The sequence below is a fragment of the Electrophorus electricus genome, chromosome 2 (assembly GCF_013358815.1).
Source record: "Electrophorus electricus isolate fEleEle1 chromosome 2, fEleEle1.pri, whole genome shotgun sequence".
NCBI lineage: Eukaryota > Metazoa > Chordata > Actinopteri > Gymnotiformes > Gymnotidae > Electrophorus > Electrophorus electricus.
The window spans coordinates 19430566-19453715 of record NC_049536.1 but is presented as its reverse complement, the minus strand read 5'-3'; the positions used below and the strand labels follow the sequence as shown (position 1 = coordinate 19453715).

Below are 23150 nucleotides of genomic sequence, written 5' to 3'. Positions count from 1 at the left end.
CAAATGTAAGGATTACCATGTTGACATGTTTCAAAACATGTCGGATACAGTAATTTATACATGATGAGAGTGTTGCCTAAGGAATCTGTTTGCATTATACATTTTTTTTTAAAGATACTTCTATTCATTCTCATGCAATAGAGTACACATTTTGCACATGCTGTCCTGTATATCACCTCTGTATTTCCTCAAGCTGAATAGCTCAGATTGTAGAATTCACACAAGTACATAAAGCATTTGAGATCAATCAGTCGAATGGCAAACAAAATATTTATACATTCTGATAATGCAACAGTAAATCTGAGTCATGACCTGGATTTTACCTATATGCAAAGCTGATATGAGAAAGGATTTCATCCCTCACAGTAACAACAGGAGTGATGTACAGGGGTTCATGCTTCCAAACTATCATTCCTCTTGATTCTTCTGGACCTTTCGGCAGCCTTTAACACAGTAAACAACAACATTCTCCTCTTTGTCCTCTCCAGCCTTGGTGTGACATGGAAATGGTGCCAGTCCTCCCTGGAGGGACAAGTAACAAGTAACATGGAGAGGCTCCACATTCAATCCATTTAGTCTTTCCACTGGTGTTCCCTAGGGCTCAGCGTTAGGCCCTCTTCTCTTCTCTTCTCTTCTCTTCTCCAACTTGCCAGTGCTGGGGCTTGAACCTTAACCACTAAGCTACCACGGGAGCTATGGTGCAGTGGTACCATAGGGGCATGTACCACTGCCCCTATGGTTCATCCCAGGATCTTCCAACCCTTACCATGACCTCACAGTGTCCTTCAAGAACTCCCTGGTATCACCATCTGAAGCTGCTCGTAGCCTGGACATAACATTGGACAACCACTTGTCATTCTCAACTCATGTTTCAAATCTGACCCGGTCTTGCAGATTTCACTTTTGTAACAAATGAAGTATTTGGCCCTTTCTCTCACAGAATGCTGCCCGGGTACTTGTGCGGTCTTTTGTCATCTCAAAGCTAGACTACTGCAACTCACTACTTGCTGGTCTTCCTTTAAGAGCCATCAGACCTCTACAACTTATCCAGAATGCAGCACGACTGGTCTTCAATCTTCTGAAGTTCACACATCACTCCGCTTCCGTATTTCTTTCGTTGGCTTCCAGTAGTTGCCTACATCAGATTCAAAACCTTGATGCTCGCATACAAAGCCAAAAATGGATCTTGAGTACTTTGAACCTCAAGTGCAGCTCAGCTTGAAATACCATGATTTGAGCTTCATGGAAGACAAGCACTGAGACTATTCTCTGTCCTGGCTCCCAGATGGCAGAACAAACTTCCACTGACTGTCCGGATGGCAGAGTCCCTTGCAGTCTTCAAACACAGACTGAAGACCAAGCTATTTGTGCAATATTTACAATGACCAATGATCCTGCACCTGTTGGGTAACCGAAAGTCTAGCATGTATAGTTTGATATTGTTTGTTATTACACTTATTGGTGTCTGAGTTTGTGTTTTGCGCTTCTAGGCATCAGCATTGATCCCTGTATTTCAACAGGATTCTGGATCAATGGTACCTTGAAATCTGGTCTACTGTACTGACTAAGATACATTCTGTGAATAAATGACTAAGCACTTTGGATAGAAGCGTCTGCTCTGGAAAAGAGCATCTGATAAATGCCAAAAATGTAAATGTAAGTCCTTCTGGTGAGGATCTCCTCAACCTGCACTAAACCTGAAAAAATTCAAATCAGTGTTCAAGTGTAAAGAACCTTTTAAGCTTAAAAGTAGCAATGTAGGCCACCAGAAATGAAAATCACTTGTTATCAATTGCTTACTAGCCACCAGCACTGTGGTGAGCCAAAGCTAAAATCCCATTATAGAGGCTGACTGTGGGAATGTGCACAGCCACAAGCACCAACTTGAAGCCATTTGTCATGAATAGAGAAGGGAAACTCAGCATCATTATGGTGCTGAAAGGTCACTGTGTTGGTAGGAGGCTGATATGCAGTAAGAGAGCCTGACTAACGGAGGGGATCTCCATTCTCTCTCTGCTCATACACCAGCAGACTTGTTGCTGTTAGAGTTCTGGTGCCTCTGGCCTTTCCACCAACCATTTTATTGCCTTCCTGTGACCCTGAAATCGAAATGATCCCGATTTGATCCACCTCATAAAACTCTGCTCTGTGTGACCCCATGACGAGCTTTTCTAGGGAAACCACTCATCTCTAAACCCACCTATAAACCCCTTCTTATGAGGGGGAAACCAGTCTGAAATATCAAGGTGCTGTGAGGTGAGTTATTAGATTCCTAAAGTGTCAAGAGGATATGAATAAAATCACCAGTGAACTGTGTAGGCATTGAAATGCTACATTTATGAACATGCAGGAGAGGTTTAAGTGATATTTCAAGGAAAGCTTGGTCATATTGCTATAGTTACACGGTCATGATGGTATTTAGATTCAAACCCATATCCATTCACCAGAAAGTTAAAATCTCCTGGATGTTTAAGTGTGCTCAGTATTAGACAACCCCTTGACCAATTCTCCAGGCCCATGCTGTAAACTTGAAACACTGGAACATTCACCTGCCGCCTTGGTTGTGGGTCCGTAAGAGGGAATCAGTAAAAAAACGTGGCCACATGAGTAGTTTCTGGGGTTCTGAGTCCTAGAGGAAGGGCCTTCTCAACAAATGAAGCCTGGCTGGCTCCAGTTTTGTGTAGGTTTTATTGTAGTTGGCTGCCAATGAACCCCTGGAGCCAGGTCTTCAATGCAAAGAGACCTGATGCTGTGGTTAACCTCCGAAACCTACATTTACATCTACGGCATTTAGCAGACACTCTTAGCCAGAGCGACTTACAAAAGTGCTTTGTCATTTACTCATAGAATACACCCTAGCCAGTACAGTAGGTTAGAGTCCAAGATACCAATGAAATAGAATACTGTAGAAATAAAGGGATCACTGCTGATGCCTAGAAATGCAAAATACATAAGCTCTACCTCAGACAATGATAAGTGCAAAAAACAATATATACTAGAGTTTGTTAGAGCAGTCAACATAAGTGTAATAAACAAAACCCTACAATAAGTACTAGTTTCAGTTCGTCAACATAGGGTCAGTGGTCATTTAAATATTCCACAAATAGTCTTCAGTCTGCATTTGAACACCGCAAGGGACTTTGCTGTTCAGACAACTCTGACCAACTGCCTCAACCCGAGTTACACCACCATTTACGCAGAGGATAAAAGGCCGTCTTTACTCTCTTTGTTTGGTACTATACGCTTCTGCAGGGCTCCAGGCTTCTCGCAGTGACCCCGTATTAAGAGAATCGATAAAAAGAGAGGGAAAAAGAAACATGAAAGCAAAAAAAGCAGGGAAAATGAGAAGCGAGGAGCAGTTGAAGTTGTTTGTGGTCTCTAATGCTGCAGTGCTGGGAGGTGTTCCCTGAGCATTTAATCGATTCATGTAGGAAAAGATGTAGGGTGGATTTTTTTTTTTTCTTTCTAGATGTCAAATCAGATGAAGCAGCTTCCAGTTGAGAATCTCCATGAAGTGGAGGACATGCTGAGAGAACACTAGCTCCACATGAAGTCTGATCAGCACCTTGAGCCTCCCTTTCTCTCTCTCTCCCTACTAAACCCTACCAGGGTTTCCCTCCTGCAATCTACGGAGGTGGTGGTGGTGGTGGTGGCGGTTGTTGTTGTTATTGTTGTCATTGTTGTCGTTATTGTTATCGTTGTTGTTGTGTTGTGATGTGTATATTTGGGTCACACAGATCTGGAGAGCCTTTATTTAGTGCTTTCTCAGTTTCAGTGGTGATCCAAAATGTCTCCCTCCAGTTACAGTTACACTAATGCCTTCTTGCCTTTTACCAGGCTGCTGTGGATTTGTGTTTGACATTCTACCCTTTTAGATTAAAGCATGTGGGCACAGTTTATAAGATGTAGATCATAATCGTGTAGGTTAGAATCTCAGATGGATACTCTCAAAAGGGTATGGGATGGAGGTGAATATTGGAGAAATACGATTTTTCATAAATGTATTTTCATTTGCATATTATATTTACAGGAGCGTATGTTATTCTTATGCTTGTGCATTAGGCCGGAGTCTGAGAAGACCATTAAGCTAGAACCCAAGAAAAGCTTCTTTTACTAAAGTGGATATAAAGAAATGGGTAAGAGCAGGGCCATTTTTTAAACAAGAGCCTTGAAGGGACTAGGGATCACTGGACTGCCTCTCGAAGATGTGGGTCTTCAGGCTACGTTTGGAGACATGAAGAGCCTCTTTTGTCCAGACAGGCAATGGAAGCGCCTTCCACCACCTGGACGCTAGAGGCCTTTCCGTCCCCGGTATCTTGAGGGACAGTGGATCCAGATAAGCTGTACTCGGGAAATGAAAGGTGAGCGATATGGTGCGGGGTGACACGATCGCTTTCAGGAAAGGAGACGCTTGATGTGGTGTGGGGTGAGGTTGGTGCTTACAGGAAGGAGGGTGGGAGTCCATGTTTGGCTCTGTAGGCAAACATCAAGGGCAGCAATCAGTTTCTGGCTTTTTGCCTGATTTATCACATCTGATCGAGCTCAGCGACTCAGTAACAAGGATCTCCGGGTCAGGATCAGGAGTGTTTAGGCAGGAAAACTTTAAACTGTACTGGGCTGCACACCTTCACTGTAGACACAGTATAATAATGTGCCTTTATCCCAAGACCTAAGTCAGGAACCTTTAAATCAGGAAGAGTTTACATTTCAGTGCGTTTGTTTGCTTTACACACTGTGCAATAACGGGATGGTAATCTGACATTATTGATGGTATATTGAGCTGTAGCATTTTGCTAGTGGGAAGAGCATGAGCTGCTGTGACCCCCCTGTGGCCTCAAGCTCAGCTAGCTAATGATCCATACTCTAAGCCTGACTGCTTCCTGTCAGGTTAGCGTCTCACACCTGAACGCCTGATTGATCCGCCCATCCTCAGGCGCGTTAAAGAAAAGCCACCGCTTCCTGTGCTGGTCGATTTGCTTCATTATGTTTTAAAAATTCCATCTTCATGTCTGAAAGATCAAGCCCTGAAGGACATAAAATTTCAGAAAGAGGACATTGCTTCTTTTCCAATGGTGTCGATAAGCTAGAACTTGGTAGACATTTTAATGGAACGATTTCTGATCGTGTGTGTGACATTGTGTCAGCACCACTATGCCTCTGAACTCCGAAGGCCGTCGTGCACCACTGTCTTTCACCTTCCAGCTTTTCCTTCCCACGGGGCCCTCACACCGTGCTGTGCTGTGTCGACGCGGTCACCCGGCAGATACTTGGAGGACATGTGACGTTCGAGCCTGCCCTGCCTTTTATCTATTGGTTCCCACACAGGGCTTGATGGGGAGGTGTCCAAGAGCCCGCACAGGGGCTGCTGCATTCCAAAAGAGCAGACTGCGGATCTGCTGGCTGATCGGAAGTCTTTCAGGCTCTCGTCAGCGCATGTAAACAAAAGGGCTGTTAGGAATCAGCACTGTGTTATGTGTAGTACCACAGGAGTGTGTGTGTGTGTGTGTGTGTGTGTGTGTGTGTGTGTGTGAGTGCGTGTGCGTGTGTGTACGTGTGAGTGTGTGTGTGTGTGTGTGCGTGCGTGCGTGCGTGCGAGTGTGTGTGTGTGCGTGTGTGTGCGTGCGCGTGCGCATTGTATGCTTGTATTTGTTCACCGCGGAACTGTCTCAACAAATCTTTTCCTGCTCTCCTATAAAAATACATTATAGCTCCCCAACCTAAACCGATGGGAGGAAATTGGTTATGAAACAATGACATATGCACTCTTTTCCTGATATAGTATGGGGCAGAATTTTTTTATTTTAGTGCTAAATTGAGTTATTGACTTCAGAAAAAAAGGCTTGAAGGGAGTATTACCAAAGCATCCCACTATCTGTTTCCATCTGTCTTATGATTTTCAAACCATTTATGGTTCTCTCTTTTATCAGTTCCTAACTGAATAAAGTCTCTGTGTGGGAATACACAATGGATCAGACAATGGCTTTAACGTTGCCACAGTGATGTAGGAGGCCTGAGACTTAATAAAGCCAGTGTATGCCACACCAGAAACATCTTTATTTGGCTCTAATAGTGGTACATCAAAACCTGTATTTATTTCAGTGTGTGCTGCTGCAGGCTGATGAAGACTACATTACAAACCTTGCCATTGCTCAGAATGTGCACAATAATTCTATTATAAGTTACTGTGAAATGCACGCTTGTGTCAAACAAACAAACAAAAGTTATCTGAAAGTGAAAGAGGCTTCATTGTGTGTGTGTTCGTGTTTTTTTATGGGATTACAAACAGCACTTTTTATATACAACATAAAGAACACAGTTTGTATACATTTCTCTAACTTGTTTCACAATACATATAAGTTTTATGATTGGTTACGAACAGGATATTATTTGGCTTTTAGGTTTAGCCTTTATCTGTTTGTCCCATGGTTAATCTGTTTGAAAAAGATGTTCACTGCCTTTCACAAGTGTGCCGACTGAGAGTTTGGAAATGTGACCAATCACACGTGGCTGAAATGTAACACTAGGGACGATTGCTCTGCACTGGCTGAAGTGTAACGCTAGGGACAACTGCTCTGCACTGGCCGAAGTGTAACGCTAGGGACGACTGCTCTGCACTGGCTGAAGCGTAACGTTAGGAAAGGCTGCTCTGCACTGGCTGAAGTGTAACGCTAGGGACGGCTGCATTGCACTGGCTGAAGTGTAATGCTAGGGACGGCTGCTCTGCACTGGCTGAAGTGTAACGCTAGGGACGGCTGCTCTGCACTGGCTGAAGTGTAACACTAGGGACGGCTGCTCTGCACTGGCTGAAGTGTAACGCTAGGGACGGCTGCATTGCACTGGCTACAGGGAAGATAGGAGAACAGAGAGATTCACGGTGCATAAATGAGTTGGGGGTGGGGCTTATCAGCTCCCAGAAATATCAAGCCCTGAAAGACCACAACAACATCACAGTATTTGATACAGCATCTAAGTCTTTTGAGGGGTATTATATATGCTTTGGTAACAGCCTTTGGTAATTCTTGCCATAGTATGGTGCACAATGCATAGCTACGTTTAACACCTACATGCAACGCCTACATGCACACACCCGTGCACATTTTCACTCACTCTCTCACTCACACACACACACACACACACACACACACACACACACTTGCATAAACACTCAAAGACATATACAAATATGCAATCTCTCACACACTCACACATACTCACACACACACATCCACACACATCTCAGGGATTTTAGGATCCCCTTACTTTCATCTACTTGAATTAATGCATAATGGCTCTTGGCTTCCTTTAAAACCATGAAGAATAACCCAAACAATGTGTAACTACATTATACTGTTTTCCAAAATCCTTCACAGGCTGTTCTTTGGAATGCCGTGAGCTACTTGCCACTCTCGGGTAGTGGTGGTTTAGACACTGCAGCTTTGCAGTGCACACACACACACACAACACACACATACAACATACACAGTGCAAGGGAACAATCTCTATAGCAACCGCATGGCTTAAGATCCAGCTACTTAAAGTGAGGCATGAGATGTAAAGAGGGAAAAGGCAATCAGTGTTTTCAGCAGGACACGTTAAACGCGATTAGGCATTGGGCCTTCTCTGGATCAGCTGCAGAGTGGCTGCGTTTGCTCTGGCTCCTGTGTGTATGTCTACAGAGTTTCAACCTCAATTTAAGAACCACAAACAGAACAGGAACATACTGTGCTGTCCACTATCCCACTCCCCCCCCCCCACACATTACACAGACGAGCAATTGTCGTCAGTTGATTAATATCCTGTCCAGCTGGTCAGCACACAAGTGCGTGACACACCTCAGATGTTCTCCCCCCCACTGTGACTCAGTCCTACATCGCGTCTCCTCCGTCGACCCTCGTCTGTCCGTAGCCATTTTTTTTCCCCACTCTGCACAAATTGTCACAGTACACTTCTCTCCTGCTTCCTGGAGGCAGAGTAGGTGTGGGCGTGCCAGAGCAAGTGCGGGGCAGAGTGGGGGCCGGGACAGGGGTGTGGGCAGTCCGCTAGATGACCCGACAGCGGGGGCTGGTTTCGGGGGTGATGGCGGAGCCCCCCTCCGTCTTCACCGTGGTCCTGGAGGAGGTGGTGTGCGAGCCGCGCGGCGTGCCGTAGCGGCGGTGGCACAGCCGCTCACGGTAGCTCTGCGCAAACACCAGCAGCATGAGCGGGTTGATGCAGCTGTGCGAGTAACTCAGGCAGATGCTGACGTTGTAGGCATAGATGAAGAGGTTGGTGGGGTGGCGGATGCCCAGGTTCACCACCTGGATGACGTGGTATGGCGACCAGCACACCAGGAACAGGGTGATGACCATCAGCACCATCTTGGTGGCGCGCCGCGCCCACACCGACTGCTTGCGGCGGACGCGGCGGATGGAGCGGAACACGTGGTACAGCGTCATGGAGTAGAAGGTGCTGATGATGAGGAGGGGCATGATGAAGCCCAGCACGGACTGGTACAGCGTGTACCAGTACATGTCCTGTGGGCCATCCAGGAACATCATGCAGATGTTCATCTGTGTCTTTGAGACCACCCTGGCGTACATCATGACGGGGATAGTGAGGAGGAAACTGCCCACCCACACCAGAAGGTTGATGACGATGGTCCGCTGGATGGTGCGGCTCTCTGAGGTGGCGTGGACAATGGCGACGTACCTTGGAAAGAGCCAGAGGACACACAGAGTGCACAGTGTAAATTCATACTGTATCTGCAGCTTCTCGCTATGGTGTTCTCTGGATCCGTTTTAGCTGCATTAAGAATATTTAATCTCCAGGCACTGCTAATCACATGTGAAGAGGTTAAAACTGACTAGAGCAAGTAATGGAATAAATGAAGAACATTATTTTGCTGTATCATGCCCTCCTGGAACCTTTATTCCTTTTTTGGGTTCTCTTGAAAAGAACAGCGAACATAAACATCCCGGCAATATGTTTGCTCTTCTCACAGGTCATTACACCATTACAACAGTTATTACAAATGTCACACAACAATAATGACTCATCTCATAGACTTCCAAATGTAGCTACACCAATCTGTAACCGCTGCTAAGGCTAATCACTACATGGAGCACTGCTAAATTACTCACTCTGCCTCCTACCGCAGGCTCATACAGTCCGGTAACTGATGAACTGTATACAGCTCATTACAGGCACAAGACCAGCAGTAAGCAGGCACCTCTGCGTTCATGTTCGGAGCAGAGGGAACTGAGGTCTGGGGAATTACTTTGGAATTACTTTGGAATGTTAAAGCAGTGTGGAGGGTTTGGGTGGTCTGTGCCCCCTTCCCTGCTCTCACGCTGGCCAGCAGAGTGCGCAGAACCTCTTCGTTACCGCTCCAGGTTAATCAGGGGTTCTGGGGCAGGGGTAGCTCAGTGGTTAAGGTACTTGACTTGTAATCAAGAGAAAGGCCCTTAACTCTCAGTTGCTCAAGTTGTGTCATAATTGTAAGTCACTTCGGATAAAGCATCAGCTAAATCCAGGAAATGTAAATGCCCTGCTCATGTGGACACAGGAAAGGATGTTTTGAGAGGCTACTGTATGACAATCTCACTCTCATCATCACATCAGACCCCACAGCACAGGCCTTGGAGCTCGGTCCTGTACAAGCACAATTCAACAGCATATACTAGTTCTGCTCTGGAGATGTTAACAGTGCCACTACGGTCTACTCCACTATGCACTACACACTGACTTCCCAATATGGACATCACATCTTAAATGGCTCGTGTGAGTGCTTGGTCTTTTGATAGCAGTATTCACTCAGTTAGGCAAAGAATGCAGCCTTCAATTTGTCTTTCTGATTAGAGTCTCATCAGCATACATGTGTTCTTGGGTCTGTGTGCTTGTCTCTGTCTGTCTGGCTCCTATCAGGGACAATAACGCACACGGGAGATTATTTTAAGCATCAAGATTTAGAACAATCTGCTGAGGGTTATAACTGAGCAACTACAAACCTGCTGTTCTTGCGATATACTGCAAATGTCATACTACCCTTGATAAAACATTTATATCAGGTAAACAGCACTTAGTGGATGCCGTAGTCCATGGTGGCTTGCAGAAGTGCTTCACTGTTTCTGTGGCACTAATTGTCATGGTAGTACACTTAGGTCTACAGAGAGATGGGGAGCAATACACATCAAGTACAAGTAGTTCAAGTATTGCATTATGTTTTTATTTACTAAATGCTACATTAAGTGCAATATTGTATTATTAAAGTATTATTATTATTAGTAGTAGTAGTAGTAGTTGTAGTAGTAGTAGTAGTAGTAGTTGTTGTTGTTGTATCATTATTATTATTGTTGTTGTTGTTGTTATTGGTAGTTAGTTTATGGTTCTCTGGAATAGGAGATACCACTTCCATCTGATGCATCATTTGGGGCTCTGGAGAGTTCCATAAGGCATTCACTTCTCCTACGTAGCCATGCAGCCACAGAGGACCCTTTGTCTCAGTTAGACTCCACCATCGCTCCCAAACGCATCCCAGTGTGTGAGGGTCAGCAGTGTTGTTTTTATCCGTAGGCTAACTGCATGTTTGCTGTCTGTTTTGAGGTTGTTTTTTTTTTTATTTATTTATTTTTTTTATTTTTTTTTTATTGTTTTTTTATTTTTATTAAGGGGAAAATCTTTTTAAAGGGGCCCTTCTTACACTTGAACATCACACATTAAAAAAAACCCTAATGTCATATCACCTGATTCCTCATCACACTACAACACCCAGCAGACTGTTCGTCACCCAACCCAGGACTCCACCAATCATGAACTTCACCTCAGATTGTCATTACCAGAATATTGAACTCACCTGTGTACTTGATTATTTAAGCCTGTCTCGAACATTAGGACACTGCGAAGTATTGCCTCAAGAGTTCTATGCATACCGAACGTTCTTCTGGATTGTTTTTCTGTGTAGTGAACCTTGACTTAATGTTTCCCCTTTCTGATTTTTGCCTGCCCCTTTTGGATTCTGATGCCTGGATTATTGGATGTTCTTTATGGTTTTTTGACACGGACTGTTTTCCCTACTTTCGAGTTACTCCTTTTTTTGTGACCGTTTCCACTACCTGTTACTACAGTAAATCCCTGTTTTCTTATCCATAAGCATCTGATTTTTGCCTGGCCCGTAACACCTAAAGAGATGGAATGCGGTAGAGAGTCCCGTCTTTGCCAGAGGTGGAGGTTGTCACGGGTTCTAGCTCTTGGAGGACACTTTATAAATGTTTACAATAAGTACCTTCTTCTAAGCACTTCTGTTTTGTAGAAAAGCGAAAGCTCTTACATATTTCAGACCATAACACCACTGACGTCAGTGTTGTATGGAACTGCTGCTGTATCTGATTAGACCTTTTGCTTTGCTGCTTTATACAACCACCGGACACTTACAGATGTGCACGCCACACACAGACATTTAGCCTCGTGAAGATTGAGATGGGAGGAGTGACACATATCTGGCCCTGTGGCATGCGCGGGTGTGAAGACCAATTCGCCCCAGACATTCACTATTGTCATAGCAGGATTCCCAGAGATGGTTTGGTGGTTCTTTCAGCCAGATGGTATTATCAGGCTAAACCTCAACTGTCTCCAGACCGTTTTGCTCATTATGGCTTAAATTATGACAATTGTCATACCCAAGGAGGGGGAGTTGAGGGGTATTTGTGTGGTTTTTTCATTTCCATCTTTGAGGGACTATTTGCTACAAAACTAATTTTCCTCATAGAGATAATAAAGATTGATAAAACAATTGATTAGTCGGTTGATGGGGTGGTTGACTTATTGCAAACACTTTTTTAATGTCTTGCCATTAAGCCTAATTAATACAAAAATAACAAAGCATGTTTTATAGTACATTAACTGTATATTCTCCTTATTTTCTCATTAACATTTTTTCACTGACAAATATATATATGGGTATTCCATATGGCAATATCACGTAAAAAAAAGTAGAGTTTTTTGTCTCTTAAAATCACCCAGGAAGAGCAGCGCTCTAGACTGTGTTGAATATCAGCGCATGATGTCAAAAGTGACACTTACCTGTCAATGCATAGTACAGTTACTATTCCGACTGTCGTGAACTGGTTGCTGACGTCCACGACAACGACCGCTTTGCACATGAAGTTCCCGAAGACCCACTGTCTGTCTCGGACGAGCTGGTGGATATTGAAGGGCATCACCAGCAAGAACAACAAGTCGGCGATGGCCAGATTCAGTACATAAATATCGGAGACCGTCTTTTTCTTGCATGTCGCAACCGCGTAAATGACTAAACTATTGGCGACAACACCGACTAAACACAGGACGCCGTAGACGGCGGGGAAAATATGCATAAACGACGCGATCTCGATGCTGTTGTAGGTGGACGTGGTTCTGTTCACGCACGAAGAGTTTGTAGAATTTGAAAGTTCCTCGTAACTGCAAATAATTCCTGAGCTGTTCATCTCCAAAGTTTAATACAACCTGAACGAATAAATACTTCTGAACGGGTCTATAAAAACCCTTTGAAAAGCCCGAAAAGCAAACACACAAACAAATAAACAAAATAAAACGCAGCCCTACCGCACCATATTAAGGGATGGGAAAAGTTTGGAAGCTTTGGTATAGGCTACTTTGTTTGCCCTTTGGAATAGTTAATGTGCCCCGTTGGGTGTTTACGTTGCTTCTCTTCCGAAGGTGCCGCCAAACAAAACTTGAAACCAGAAGTCAAGACACGTTTGATTTATATGTGCTCAACAGTAGACTACAGTACTGCGTTTTCCTGCGCCGCGGGACTCCGCGCTTCAGGGACCCCAGGGCGTTTTATCACATAGCCTATCGAAAACGACAGCCTGCCGATAACTATCGAACAGAATAATGCTGCATTTTGCCACGTTTTACATACTTAACCTAATTAAAATTACAATTAATTTGTCTTTATCGAAAATCTTTTGTTATCGGAAACCTGTTTAATGAAACTCTATAATTTGTGATTGTTTCGGTAGATTGTAAGATAAACCCATAGGCGAATCAAGATTCGTGGATGTGATTCCCTCGGGAAAAGATTTAAACACTATCTAACAAACATAGGGTAACATCTGTCCTCCTCAAACCCCGAAAGCATGTTCCTAAAACATTGCTTCAAGTGCATGACTTTTTTGTACAATTTGCTCCATTTTTAAATATTTACTTTCAACCGTCCTTTTATTGGTAATTTTTTTATATTGCTATTTGCAATGTGAGGGAAAGTGTGGAGTACACTCAGTTCTTGGAGAGGAGAAAAGATATGGCTGTTGGTTTGCAACAAGTGGACATACATCTCTTCCTAATGGTTCTGTGCAATTATTAACTTTAATAAGAGGCAATTACACACATGAATTAGACTTAAGTTTATTACTTGAAATGCTTACAACCGTTTTAAATAAGACACCTTGGGTATTAGTTCCAGCACTCCAAACAAATGTGTTCCTTTTTAACAGGGCTAGGAGATGTGTTTATAGATTCAGGCAGATGAGATGAAGCATGTGCAAGTTAAAAAAAGCACCGCAGAGCTTTCACAAAAGGCTCCAGGCAGGAGGATGGTGAACCAGACTGATGTCTAACATGGGCAAAACGGATCGGTAAAGGCAGGTAATAAGGTAAAGTCCAAACCGAGTCCAATATCAAAAAGGAGCAAAACACACATGGTATAGTGCCTTGGCATGGGCAGAGGGAGGTCTGCAAACGAGGCTTATAAAGAGTTCTAAAGGTATATACAGGTGTGCGACAAGGGGGAATGGCCAGTGATTGGAGAGGCTGATTGGAGGAGTGCACTGGAGCGTGTAACAGGAGAGAACACGCCGCTGTATGCTAGAGGCGTGGGCGTAGTTTGCAGGATATGACGGTTTTCATGGACAACTACACACAGAAGCGCATTTTGGAGAGTTTGGAAAGGCATCATGTGAATGTCCTCTTACATGGCAGTTTTCCAGGACACACGTTTTTCACATGCCCTGACAGTCCCGGCTATGCAGAAGAGTCGTATACCAAATGCACGCGACATCTAATTTGTGTGGCGGGAGTTAGTTTGTTTGGGAATATGGAGAGTGAGCAGGTGGAAGAGAGTGCTGCTGAAATAATGTCTTCGTTTCAGAGTCCCTCAAATTTCCAGATGTTTTAGCACTGTGGTTGCTTACAAAGCACCTGTTTGTGGATCATACTGTGATGAGTAAGATGATGTGGCCAGAAAGGCAGCTCGCTGTCAGGCTGTTGGGTCATTAAGAACGCCTCTCTACCCAGCAGCCTATCAGCTTTCTCCATACAGAAAACGTCTCCCTGGCAATTTGTCGGGAATTTGTTTACACGTAAGCCCTTGCTGGGAATTTCACCAGGTTTCTTCCTGGCAAATCTGCCTTTGGGATCGTGAGTCTGTCCTGCTTTCACGCATTAACCTATCCCTGGAAAACTGCGGCACAATGGATAAGCGGTGGCCTGGCTGTCTCCGTGGCTCGATTGGCATTCTGCAGCACGTCTCGGCGTGTCCTCTCCCGCTTGGCCTGCACTCCATGCCAGTCTACAGAGAGACGGTGATCTTTTGGTGCTTTTCCATTCCCAGTCAAAGGACCACAGAAGTCAGTGTTGTACAAACACACAGTAGATGCAGTTGGTGGAGGCCTAAATGTTTGGCCAGATATCAGTGATGTCACTGAGGTCTTCAGAGAACAGGATAGCTGCAGCTTAGTCCCCTTACCCTTTCAAATAACCTTTAGTCATTTTTAACCAGCCAATTTCTCCACATTGGATTTCCGTCAGACCCGCTGTCATAATTGGAAACACATTTTCCACACACCTCAAATGATTTTTTAAAGCAATGCTGTACAAAAAAAGCAAACATTTAAATCCATTTTTGTATATATACTGGAAGAGGTGAATTGAAGAAGACGAGGAAAGCCAATGTAGCTTCAAAGGTTTTTACTTGTTTTTGTCTGTCTGTGTGTTTGTTTGTTTCTGATTAACAAGAAGCCATAAGCTCGGGGGGTGGGGGGGGGGCTCCTTGGAGGATCACATGGCCCAAGCAGGGGGATGTGCAGAAGAGTTCAGCCTCTTATGGGGACCACGGTTTCGAGCCCAAATCCCCCTACTGCTAACGTTTTCAGGGTGTGTGTGTTAGTGGGTCGCTTTAAGGAGACAATGATGCATTAATGCAGTGAGTGTGCAAATACATTCAGGTCTCACGGCATTTGTCAGAGCCGTGTTTTCCTTTTCTGGTGTTATTAGAAGCGTCGTCTGAGCTCGACTGGAGTTTCATTTCCATGGTCGGTGAGTTGCACATCCCAGACGATGTTTCCACCGAGACTTTGATTTGAATGCGTCGCATGGCGGAGGACGAGATGACTGAATGGCAAAGGGATGAACCTTCAGAGCAAAAGAGGCGGTTAGCGTCTGTGCGGGCTTTCCTGCGAGCGAGTCTTCTGGCGCAATGGAGCGTGCTCAGCCTCCGTTCTTAACCCCGCCCCTCCTCCGCATCGTCCTGCGGAACCGACAGACGTTGGGCTTCCAAGGACGGGCATCGCGTTTGGGAATGGCGCCCTTTGCCATACTGTCCGCAATCTGGTCGGGGGCTAGAAGCACACAAGGTCCGCTGAAGGTTTTTAATCGACTTCCCCAGTCACAAAGACCGCTGTGAAGCGCTGACGAGTCATCACTAACTCGCAGTTAAATTCAAATGACCACAGAAGTCCATTTCAGCGCAAATGACCAGGTCTTTAGCTCAGGGAAATTGCATTCTTCACGTTCATTATTAATATGATTATCGTGCAGACGTTTAACAAAGTCTCTTGGTTGGCGTGCATTCTGCAGATTCGCCTGTTTCTGGCAAGCTTTCTGTCCTCTCTCCCTCTCTCCCTCTAAGCTAAATTGCCTGAATTGACTGCTTTGATAAGTTCAGATCATGCTGTGACACCGAAGAAAGCCGACTGTGTCCTCCAGTTCCCCGTGGGGCAGCACGCCCTTCTCTGCAGTGTGGGTGTGAGCTCTCTGCTGACCAGCACATGGTCCTGTCTCACATGGGGAACACATATATCATGTGGAGGAGACTTGTCTTTTAATACTGAATGATACTGATCTCCCCCGATGACACAAATCAAACAAGCACATTTATTTTTGTCTATAGGAACAAAATAATCTCTACAATATACCAGTGATGACATGCGTTGATGGATATATATGTGTAGGTCATCCTGTCCTGTGTCCAGGTACATGTGCTATGCAGACTCTAGGTATAGCATTGTGTGCAGTGGACAAGCTTAGCTTAGGAAAACCAAAGCACATGATCACTGCAAGTCCCTGGATCTGGGTGGGTAGATTTTGTTACCTTGCATGTTTATATAGGGTTGCACATATTCCTGGCTAAATAGCTGTGTGTGTGTGTGTGTGTGTGTGTGTGTGTGTGTGTGTGTGTGTGTGTGTGTGTGTGTGTATGTGTGTATGTGTGCGTGTGTGTGTGTGCGCGTGTGCGTGTGCGCACGTGTGTGTGCATGCATGTATTTGAATGTGTGTATTTTAGAACAATGTGTTCATACTCTGACTCAAGGCAGCATATTTGCAGAGAGAGAGATAGAAAGAATGAGGCAGTATGAGAGTAGAGAAAGTGTGTGTGTGTGTGTGTGTGTGTGAGAGAGAGAGAGAGAGAGAGAGAGAGAGAGAGAGAGAGAGAGAAGTGTTTGGGAGAGATAACTGTCTGTCCTGCCCTTTTTCACACATCACAGACTGCCTCCTCACCGGCCTCATATATCCACTCTCATACCTGTGCAAATGCCACGCTGAGCTACTCACTGTAACCCAAAGACCTTGGAGGACTCTGATCAAATCTACCCTCTGACACTCTACACTATACCTGCAACAAGCGAATGTGTATGAGTGTGTGTATGTGTGAGTGTATGTGTGAGTGTAAGTGTATACGAGGGCGGATTAGAGAGCACTTTCTGTTCCAGAAGCAGATTGGCCAGGTAATGATTAGAACGAGTATGTGTGCCAACATTTGGCAATGGCACAAATCAGCAGTACATGCTGTCTGGGCTTCCTCCTGCCATAGAGCTCTCTGGCCCTGGCATCCAGAGAACCTGCCATTTACACTTATCTCTGCCGTGTTCCATCCTTAATTCAGATCAGTAGGTCTCGAGAAGGTGTGTGTGATTCTTGTACATCAGAGACGGCTGCTGTGATAGGAAATGGCACATTAGTTACATATTATAGTTATATGACACTATCGAACCTGTGCAATAATTACACAAAGCTATAAAACCAAGGATTATATAAGTAAGGAGTCGGTCACCCACCCTGCAGTTGCAGGTTCTGGATTCCAAGGCCAAGGATTGAAAACACCACCTAAAAGTTTGCAGCTGACACAACTGTAGTCACCTCAATCACCAGTGACTACGAGCATAAGAGACGAGGTGAGACTCCTTATCGAGTGCATGAACACCAGCCTATACCTGAGCGTGAGCAAAACCGAAGAGATAATCTCTGACTTCAGGATAAGGAGGTCCCCCAGCGATGAGGGGATCACTGTGCAGAGAGTAAGTAGCTTTAAATTCCTTCGGAGGATCTCAGCCAGTCAGTTGAGTCAACAGGTGTTGTCACGAAGCAGCTTTACAAATGTATGGTTCCAGATCCATAATAAGCAAGCCGGAGGTGACAGTGGCAAGGAAAAGCAGCCTGGACAGAATTAAAGAAGAAACCTCGAGAGGACCCGAGATTCGGGAGGGAACCCATCCTCCTTGCGTGGTCAACACGTCACACCCTGTCAAAAACGCCCAGCAGCGCCTTCACTGAGGAGCATTAACCTGCCATGACAGCTCCTCTGTAACTTCTACAGGTTCTCTGTGGAGGGCCTCCTGACTGGCTGTACCGTGGTGTGGTATAGCAGCTCCACTGCTGCTCGATGCAAGGCTCTGCAGAGGGTGGTGGAACTGCAGCTGCTCTGTCACTCATACAAGACCGGAACAACAGGAGACATCCGAGGAAAGTCAGTAGCGTCACTTGGGCCGTACACATCCCACCTACTACCCGTTCCACACCTTGCCGCACCTTGGCACGCGGTACCAGAATCTGAGAATCAAAGCCACTAGAATCAAGAACAGCTTTTACCCCTGAGCTGTCAAAATGGTCACACCTGCAGTACCCACTGGTTCACGATTCAACACACTACTCTCCAGAACGGTGTTCATATCTATCTTCATTGTACCTACTATTCAATTTAGAAGCAGCATGTTTGTATTGTATTATACTGTTTGCCCACGTTGTGTCCTGTCTCACACGCTGAATCTGTCTACGTACCAGTAGCTCTGCAGCTTTTCATTATACCGTAAATGGAATGACAATACGATTGAATACGAGAATTTAATTTAATTTTATAATAAGAAATCAGAAAAGTATTACTGACATCAGGTTTTACTTACCCACAACAGTTGCCATTACCAGAAAGGACTTTAAATCAAAAACGTACCAGCCCTTTTATATTAGTTGGAGTGGGTTCATTAGTTGTACCTAGAATTAGGGGGATATCCCAACAAGATAGCGTTCATCTTCTGTGCTGCATACAGGAGAAAGGGACACAGGGACGTCCAAGCCAAAGTCATTTCTAGACTGAAATCTAGTTTTAAATGAGTGTTTTAGTTCTCTTTTAATTATTGCCATTGTCCAAAGCTGTGTGCGCGTTAAAGAGCAGGAATAACGACAATCATGTCCCGCCAGACTTTCCAAAAACTGTAAGAGAATTTACAGTAAGGGAAAAAGGATTAGGTTTAAAACCTAGCCAGGGGCACAAATAATAATAATAATGCATTACATTCATCTGGCCCCTCTCACAAACTCACGGATGCTCTGCAACTAGAGTGTGGTGAAGGGGAAAGTTTTAAGCTGAGACCTGAAGGGAGGTGGGTAGAGACAGAGAGTTCCCGGGTTCAGGAACAGCATCACTGAACGACCTGCCGCCCACTTTGACGGGAGTCTAGGACCAGTGACGGCAAGAAAACTAGCTGCAGTAGGGTGAAGGGTAATGGCGAGGACGAAGGGGGCCGGGACCACAAAGGGCTTTGGCCGTTAAGGGGAAGCACACAGTACTTTATGCAGGAGGGAAGGAGTACACGGCATAGCTGAGGTAGTTCAGGGGTAACGGGAGCAGGGTGTTTGGTTTGTGTGAGGGTTTGGCGTGCGTTTGGCCAAACTGGAGCCAGCTGAGCAATTTAGCAGTGCAAACATTAAAAAAAGGGGGACAGCGATAATGGACGCGTGAGAAAACAATGCAGTTTTGCATCACTGTTGCTGAGCAGAGGATGAAGGCATGCTTTTGTGAGTGACTTAAAATGGGCCTCCAATGTAAGAGATGAATCAAGAGACCAAGGTTTGAACTAACAAGACTTCAGGAAATGATTGTCTGTAATGTCTGTAATGGATAAGCTCAGAGAGCCAGCAGAAACTGTGTCATCATAGCAGTGAAACGTCAAAACCACGACTGTGAACAGTCTGGCCTTGGGGTCAAAAGGAGGGAACCAAGCAGAGAACCCTGAGGCACTCCGTGTGTCACAGAGACAGTGGTTGACTTATAATCCATATAGAAATCTGTTTCCTGTTGGTAATATAGGATTGTATATAGTCAAGTGCTAAGCCAGTATGAGAGTCTGGTCAAAAATAAAAGACAGTGTATGTTAAAGGTTTACAGTGTCAAAAAGCTACAGTGAAATCCAGGGGGGGATCTTACAGTTTTTCTCAGTTGCTTTGTTACATTTCTTAGATCCAAACTGAAACTCTCCAAATTAACTGCTCAATGTCACTTGTCACTTGTGTACACAAGTGGCAAATGCCTTAGGACATTAAGCAAGTGACTGTGTACAAATGTCTGCTATTTCTAACATTATCGATTGCTTATGTCTTACCCTCCAAAATATCCAGGAATTAGTTAATTGCATATGTCATTACATTCAAAAGTGTCAGACCAGTGATCATAATCATAAACACATTTCTATCTTTTTGGTAAATGTCTACTGAACTGATTAATTGCTCTCAGGTAAATCTTGACTCTCACTTATGAAGAGTAGTGTGTGTGTGAAGAGGAGCATGTGTGTGCGTGCGTGTGTGTGTGAAGGGGAGTGTGTGTATGAAAGGGTGTGTGTGTGTGAAATGAAGTGCTGAAGTGCCTGGTCTTTCTTTTCTGTATCACGTCTGTCAACAACTTATAAAACAAACAGTACAAGCATAACTGTAAATCCTGTGTGGTCTCTTACACTCCTACATACACACAGACAAAGCGCAACCTTGTGCATTTTCAATCACTGTCATCAAAACTTTAGCCACCAGAAAATACCTACAGAGTACGCTGTTGTCGTGACAAAGTGACTAAGCATTTTGACTATGTTGATCATAAATACAATTTTTCTTTCTGGTTGTATGGTGGTGTTTGTATAATTTTTTTCGAGAAACGCACTTGTTTTGCAAATGCACCAAAGATACTGAGAAAAACTATAAACAAATCGTCCACTGCCAAGTTGCCACTGTTGGGCCCTTGAGCAAGGCCCTTAACCCTCAATTGTTCAAGTTGTACTCACTCATAATTGTAAGTCGCTTTGGATAAAAGCGTCAGCGAAATGCCATAAATGTAAATGTAAATGTAAATGTAATTGGGGCATAACGATATGTTTCAAAGGACGATTTGACTCTTCTGTGAGGGAAAGAGAACAGCTTTCTTTTCTAAACTACTAATTTGGCTTACGGTAGTTGAATCGATGGCACCGGACCGCAGTGAGGTACAGGGACGTGTGGCGCTGCACAGGGACACGGTGTGCAGACCTCTGTAGAGCCATCCTCGGGTAGAAGAACCAAGAACCGCACCTGCCAGGCTGGTCGGTGTAGCTTAACACCTCTAGTAACAAGCAGCTTCTCCTGTGGAGGACTGTGGTTCAGGCCCCAGTGTGGGTGGGTGCACTGATATGAATCCTTGGGCAAGACACTAACACTACATTTGCCTGCCTTGTGCACCGTGATTGAAATGGTGCTAGGACTGGGGGCCAAATGTGCAAAATTACAGTAAGCCTATTACACATTCCACAAAGAGCACAAGAGGTTATGTGTAAAAGTCCTCAAGCCCCATTCACTCCATTAGCACCCGCCACCCTGGCCTGCAAAGGGCTCAACGTGGCTGATTACACGTGGTGAGAGACGGAGCTACACCTCTAAACAAAGTGTCCTAGACTTGACTAAATCCCAAACCCTTTCTACAAGGGCATTTTGTGGCAACGCTGCCAAGGTTCTAGCTTGCCGAATAAGGGAAGGCAGAATTGCATGTTGGGAGAGAAGAGTGGGCTGGTTATGCAAGCAGCGAGACCCGTGGCGTCTCGTCACGGCCTAAGGGACAGGCGGCTGTTTTTCCTTAGTCCATCAGTGTTGTCGACTCACGGTTGTTAATTCATCCTCTAAGTAATGTACCTTATTTACTATCAATTTCTTATTTTTGATTGTATGAACTTGCTTTGGCAATAATGTAACTTCTGCCGTTTGTGCTGTGCCAGATTAATAGCGCCAGCAAAGCACTGAGATGGACAAATGGAGGAACGTGGGGGGGGGGGAGGGAGGGAGTGAAAGGGAGAGAAGGAGGGAAAGAGATAGAGGGGTGAGTGGGAGAGGGAGAGAGAAAGAGAGGTACAGGGAAGGAGACAAAGGGAGAGGTGAGACAGAGAAAGAGAGGAAGGAGAGCGAGTGCACTGAGCTCCGAGCTCTGATCTGGACTCTGCTCCGTGTACTGAATTCAGCTTCTACCTTTGTGTGCTTTTCATGGAGATTCAGGTCAAATCTGGGATTGGAGAGTTAGTTTGTACCTCTCACACCACGCACGCCCCCAGTCCCACGCGAGCAGTGTTCCAGGGGCTCTCCGAAATCCAGACTTATGCACCATATTGTGTGAGGATGAGAGGGAGTATTATGCGATCCTTTCAAACGCACGTTACAGGGGAGTGTAAGGCTGACATGGTCCAAACTACATACGCTATGCTGAATCAGATTAGTGATTTCAAAGACACTGTCGTACCAGCGTACCGACGATATTATACTATTAAACCAGCATGCCAGTGATATCTTAGACACATGCAACCAATGACACAAAGAGCAGTCATGCTAAAGAGCTTATCAGGATGTTCGCGCTGGTGGTTCCTTTACCTGTCAGTCACAGCCTGGGCCGCTGAGAACGACCGCTGCAGAACCGAGCATCCGCCAGTAGGGGGAGATAGAGTCCTGATCTGGACCTCTGGAGCTGCCGCGCATGCCCGCCCGCAGTGAAGCCAGCGTGGGACAGGCTGCTGTAGCCTAAATGTGAATTGTAATTTAATTCTGATATTAAACCAACCAAGCAATAGTTCAATAGTCTGAGCCCGAAGACAAACCAGATGGAAACTGTGCAAATGTCTGACAGATAATGGTGACCTTCTGAGTTTATGATTAACCTTTTGGGGTTGGGGTTGGGGTTGGGGTTGGGGGGGGGGGGTTGAGTCCAAGGGGGGACCAGCAGCAACACGCTTGTGCACTCTCAGGAAGCCACTCAGAAGGTAAAATAGGACACTTAATATGGTTTATTTTAATCAATGCATTTCTCTGTCTGCTGTTGCCAGACTCCTGGCTGAGTCTAATTAATCTGGTTATGCCAGCGCTGAACAGAACGGAATAATAGCTACTGACAGCCTGTATAATTTCACCTCTGGGCTTAGAAAACAGAGGGAGCAATATGGGATATGGAGGGTAGTGTCACACACACACACACACACACACACACACACACACACACATGATAGACATACACTGAATACATTTCAGTAGAGAACATATTTATCATGATAGCTCAATAGATGCATCAGTCAGTCTTACACTGTCTAATCAGGTTCATTCCTGTAGAAATACAAAGCTGTGAATATCTGTGTGTCCAGGGAAAGTCCTGATGCCCAACGCCACGTGTCAAACTGTTATTGATGACCAATGAAAGGGTGAAGTTCCTTTATAGTGGAAGCTTTATAAAATCACTGGGTGAAGGTTCTTGAGTATGTACCTCAGACAGCCTGAGGTTGGCCAGAGGTCATTTACTGTATCCAAAAAGAAGTACTCCCATGCTGAGAGAAGTACCCCCATGCCTAGAG

The 23150-nt window shown here is 45.0% G+C and overlaps 1 protein-coding gene across 1 annotated transcript; it reads right to left on the bottom strand.

Annotated features, from left to right (window-relative positions):
• Nucleotides 1-8039: 8039 nt before the first annotated feature.
• LOC113588231 (melanin-concentrating hormone receptor 2) lies at nucleotides 8040-12480 on the bottom strand. The gene is made up of 2 exons (XM_027027334.2): nucleotides 12058-12480; nucleotides 8040-8688 (listed from the first exon to the last, which is right to left on the bottom strand). The coding sequence occupies exons 1-2, from the start codon at nucleotides 12459-12461 to the stop codon at nucleotides 8040-8042; spliced, it is 1053 nt and encodes a 350-aa protein (XP_026883135.1). The 5' UTR covers nucleotides 12462-12480.
• Nucleotides 12481-23150: the final 10670 nt, after the last annotated feature.

Excerpts from the sequence above, each read along its gene's own strand:
- LOC113588231 (XM_027027334.2), bottom strand. The coding sequence starts at position 12,461 with ATGAACAGCTCAGGAATTATTTGCAGTTACGAGGAACTTTCAAATTCT. Across the intron at positions 8,689-12,057 it reads ACTGTACTATGCATTGACAG|GTACGTCGCCATTGTCCACG; the intron begins GTAAGTGTCACT and ends GCTCTTTCCAAG.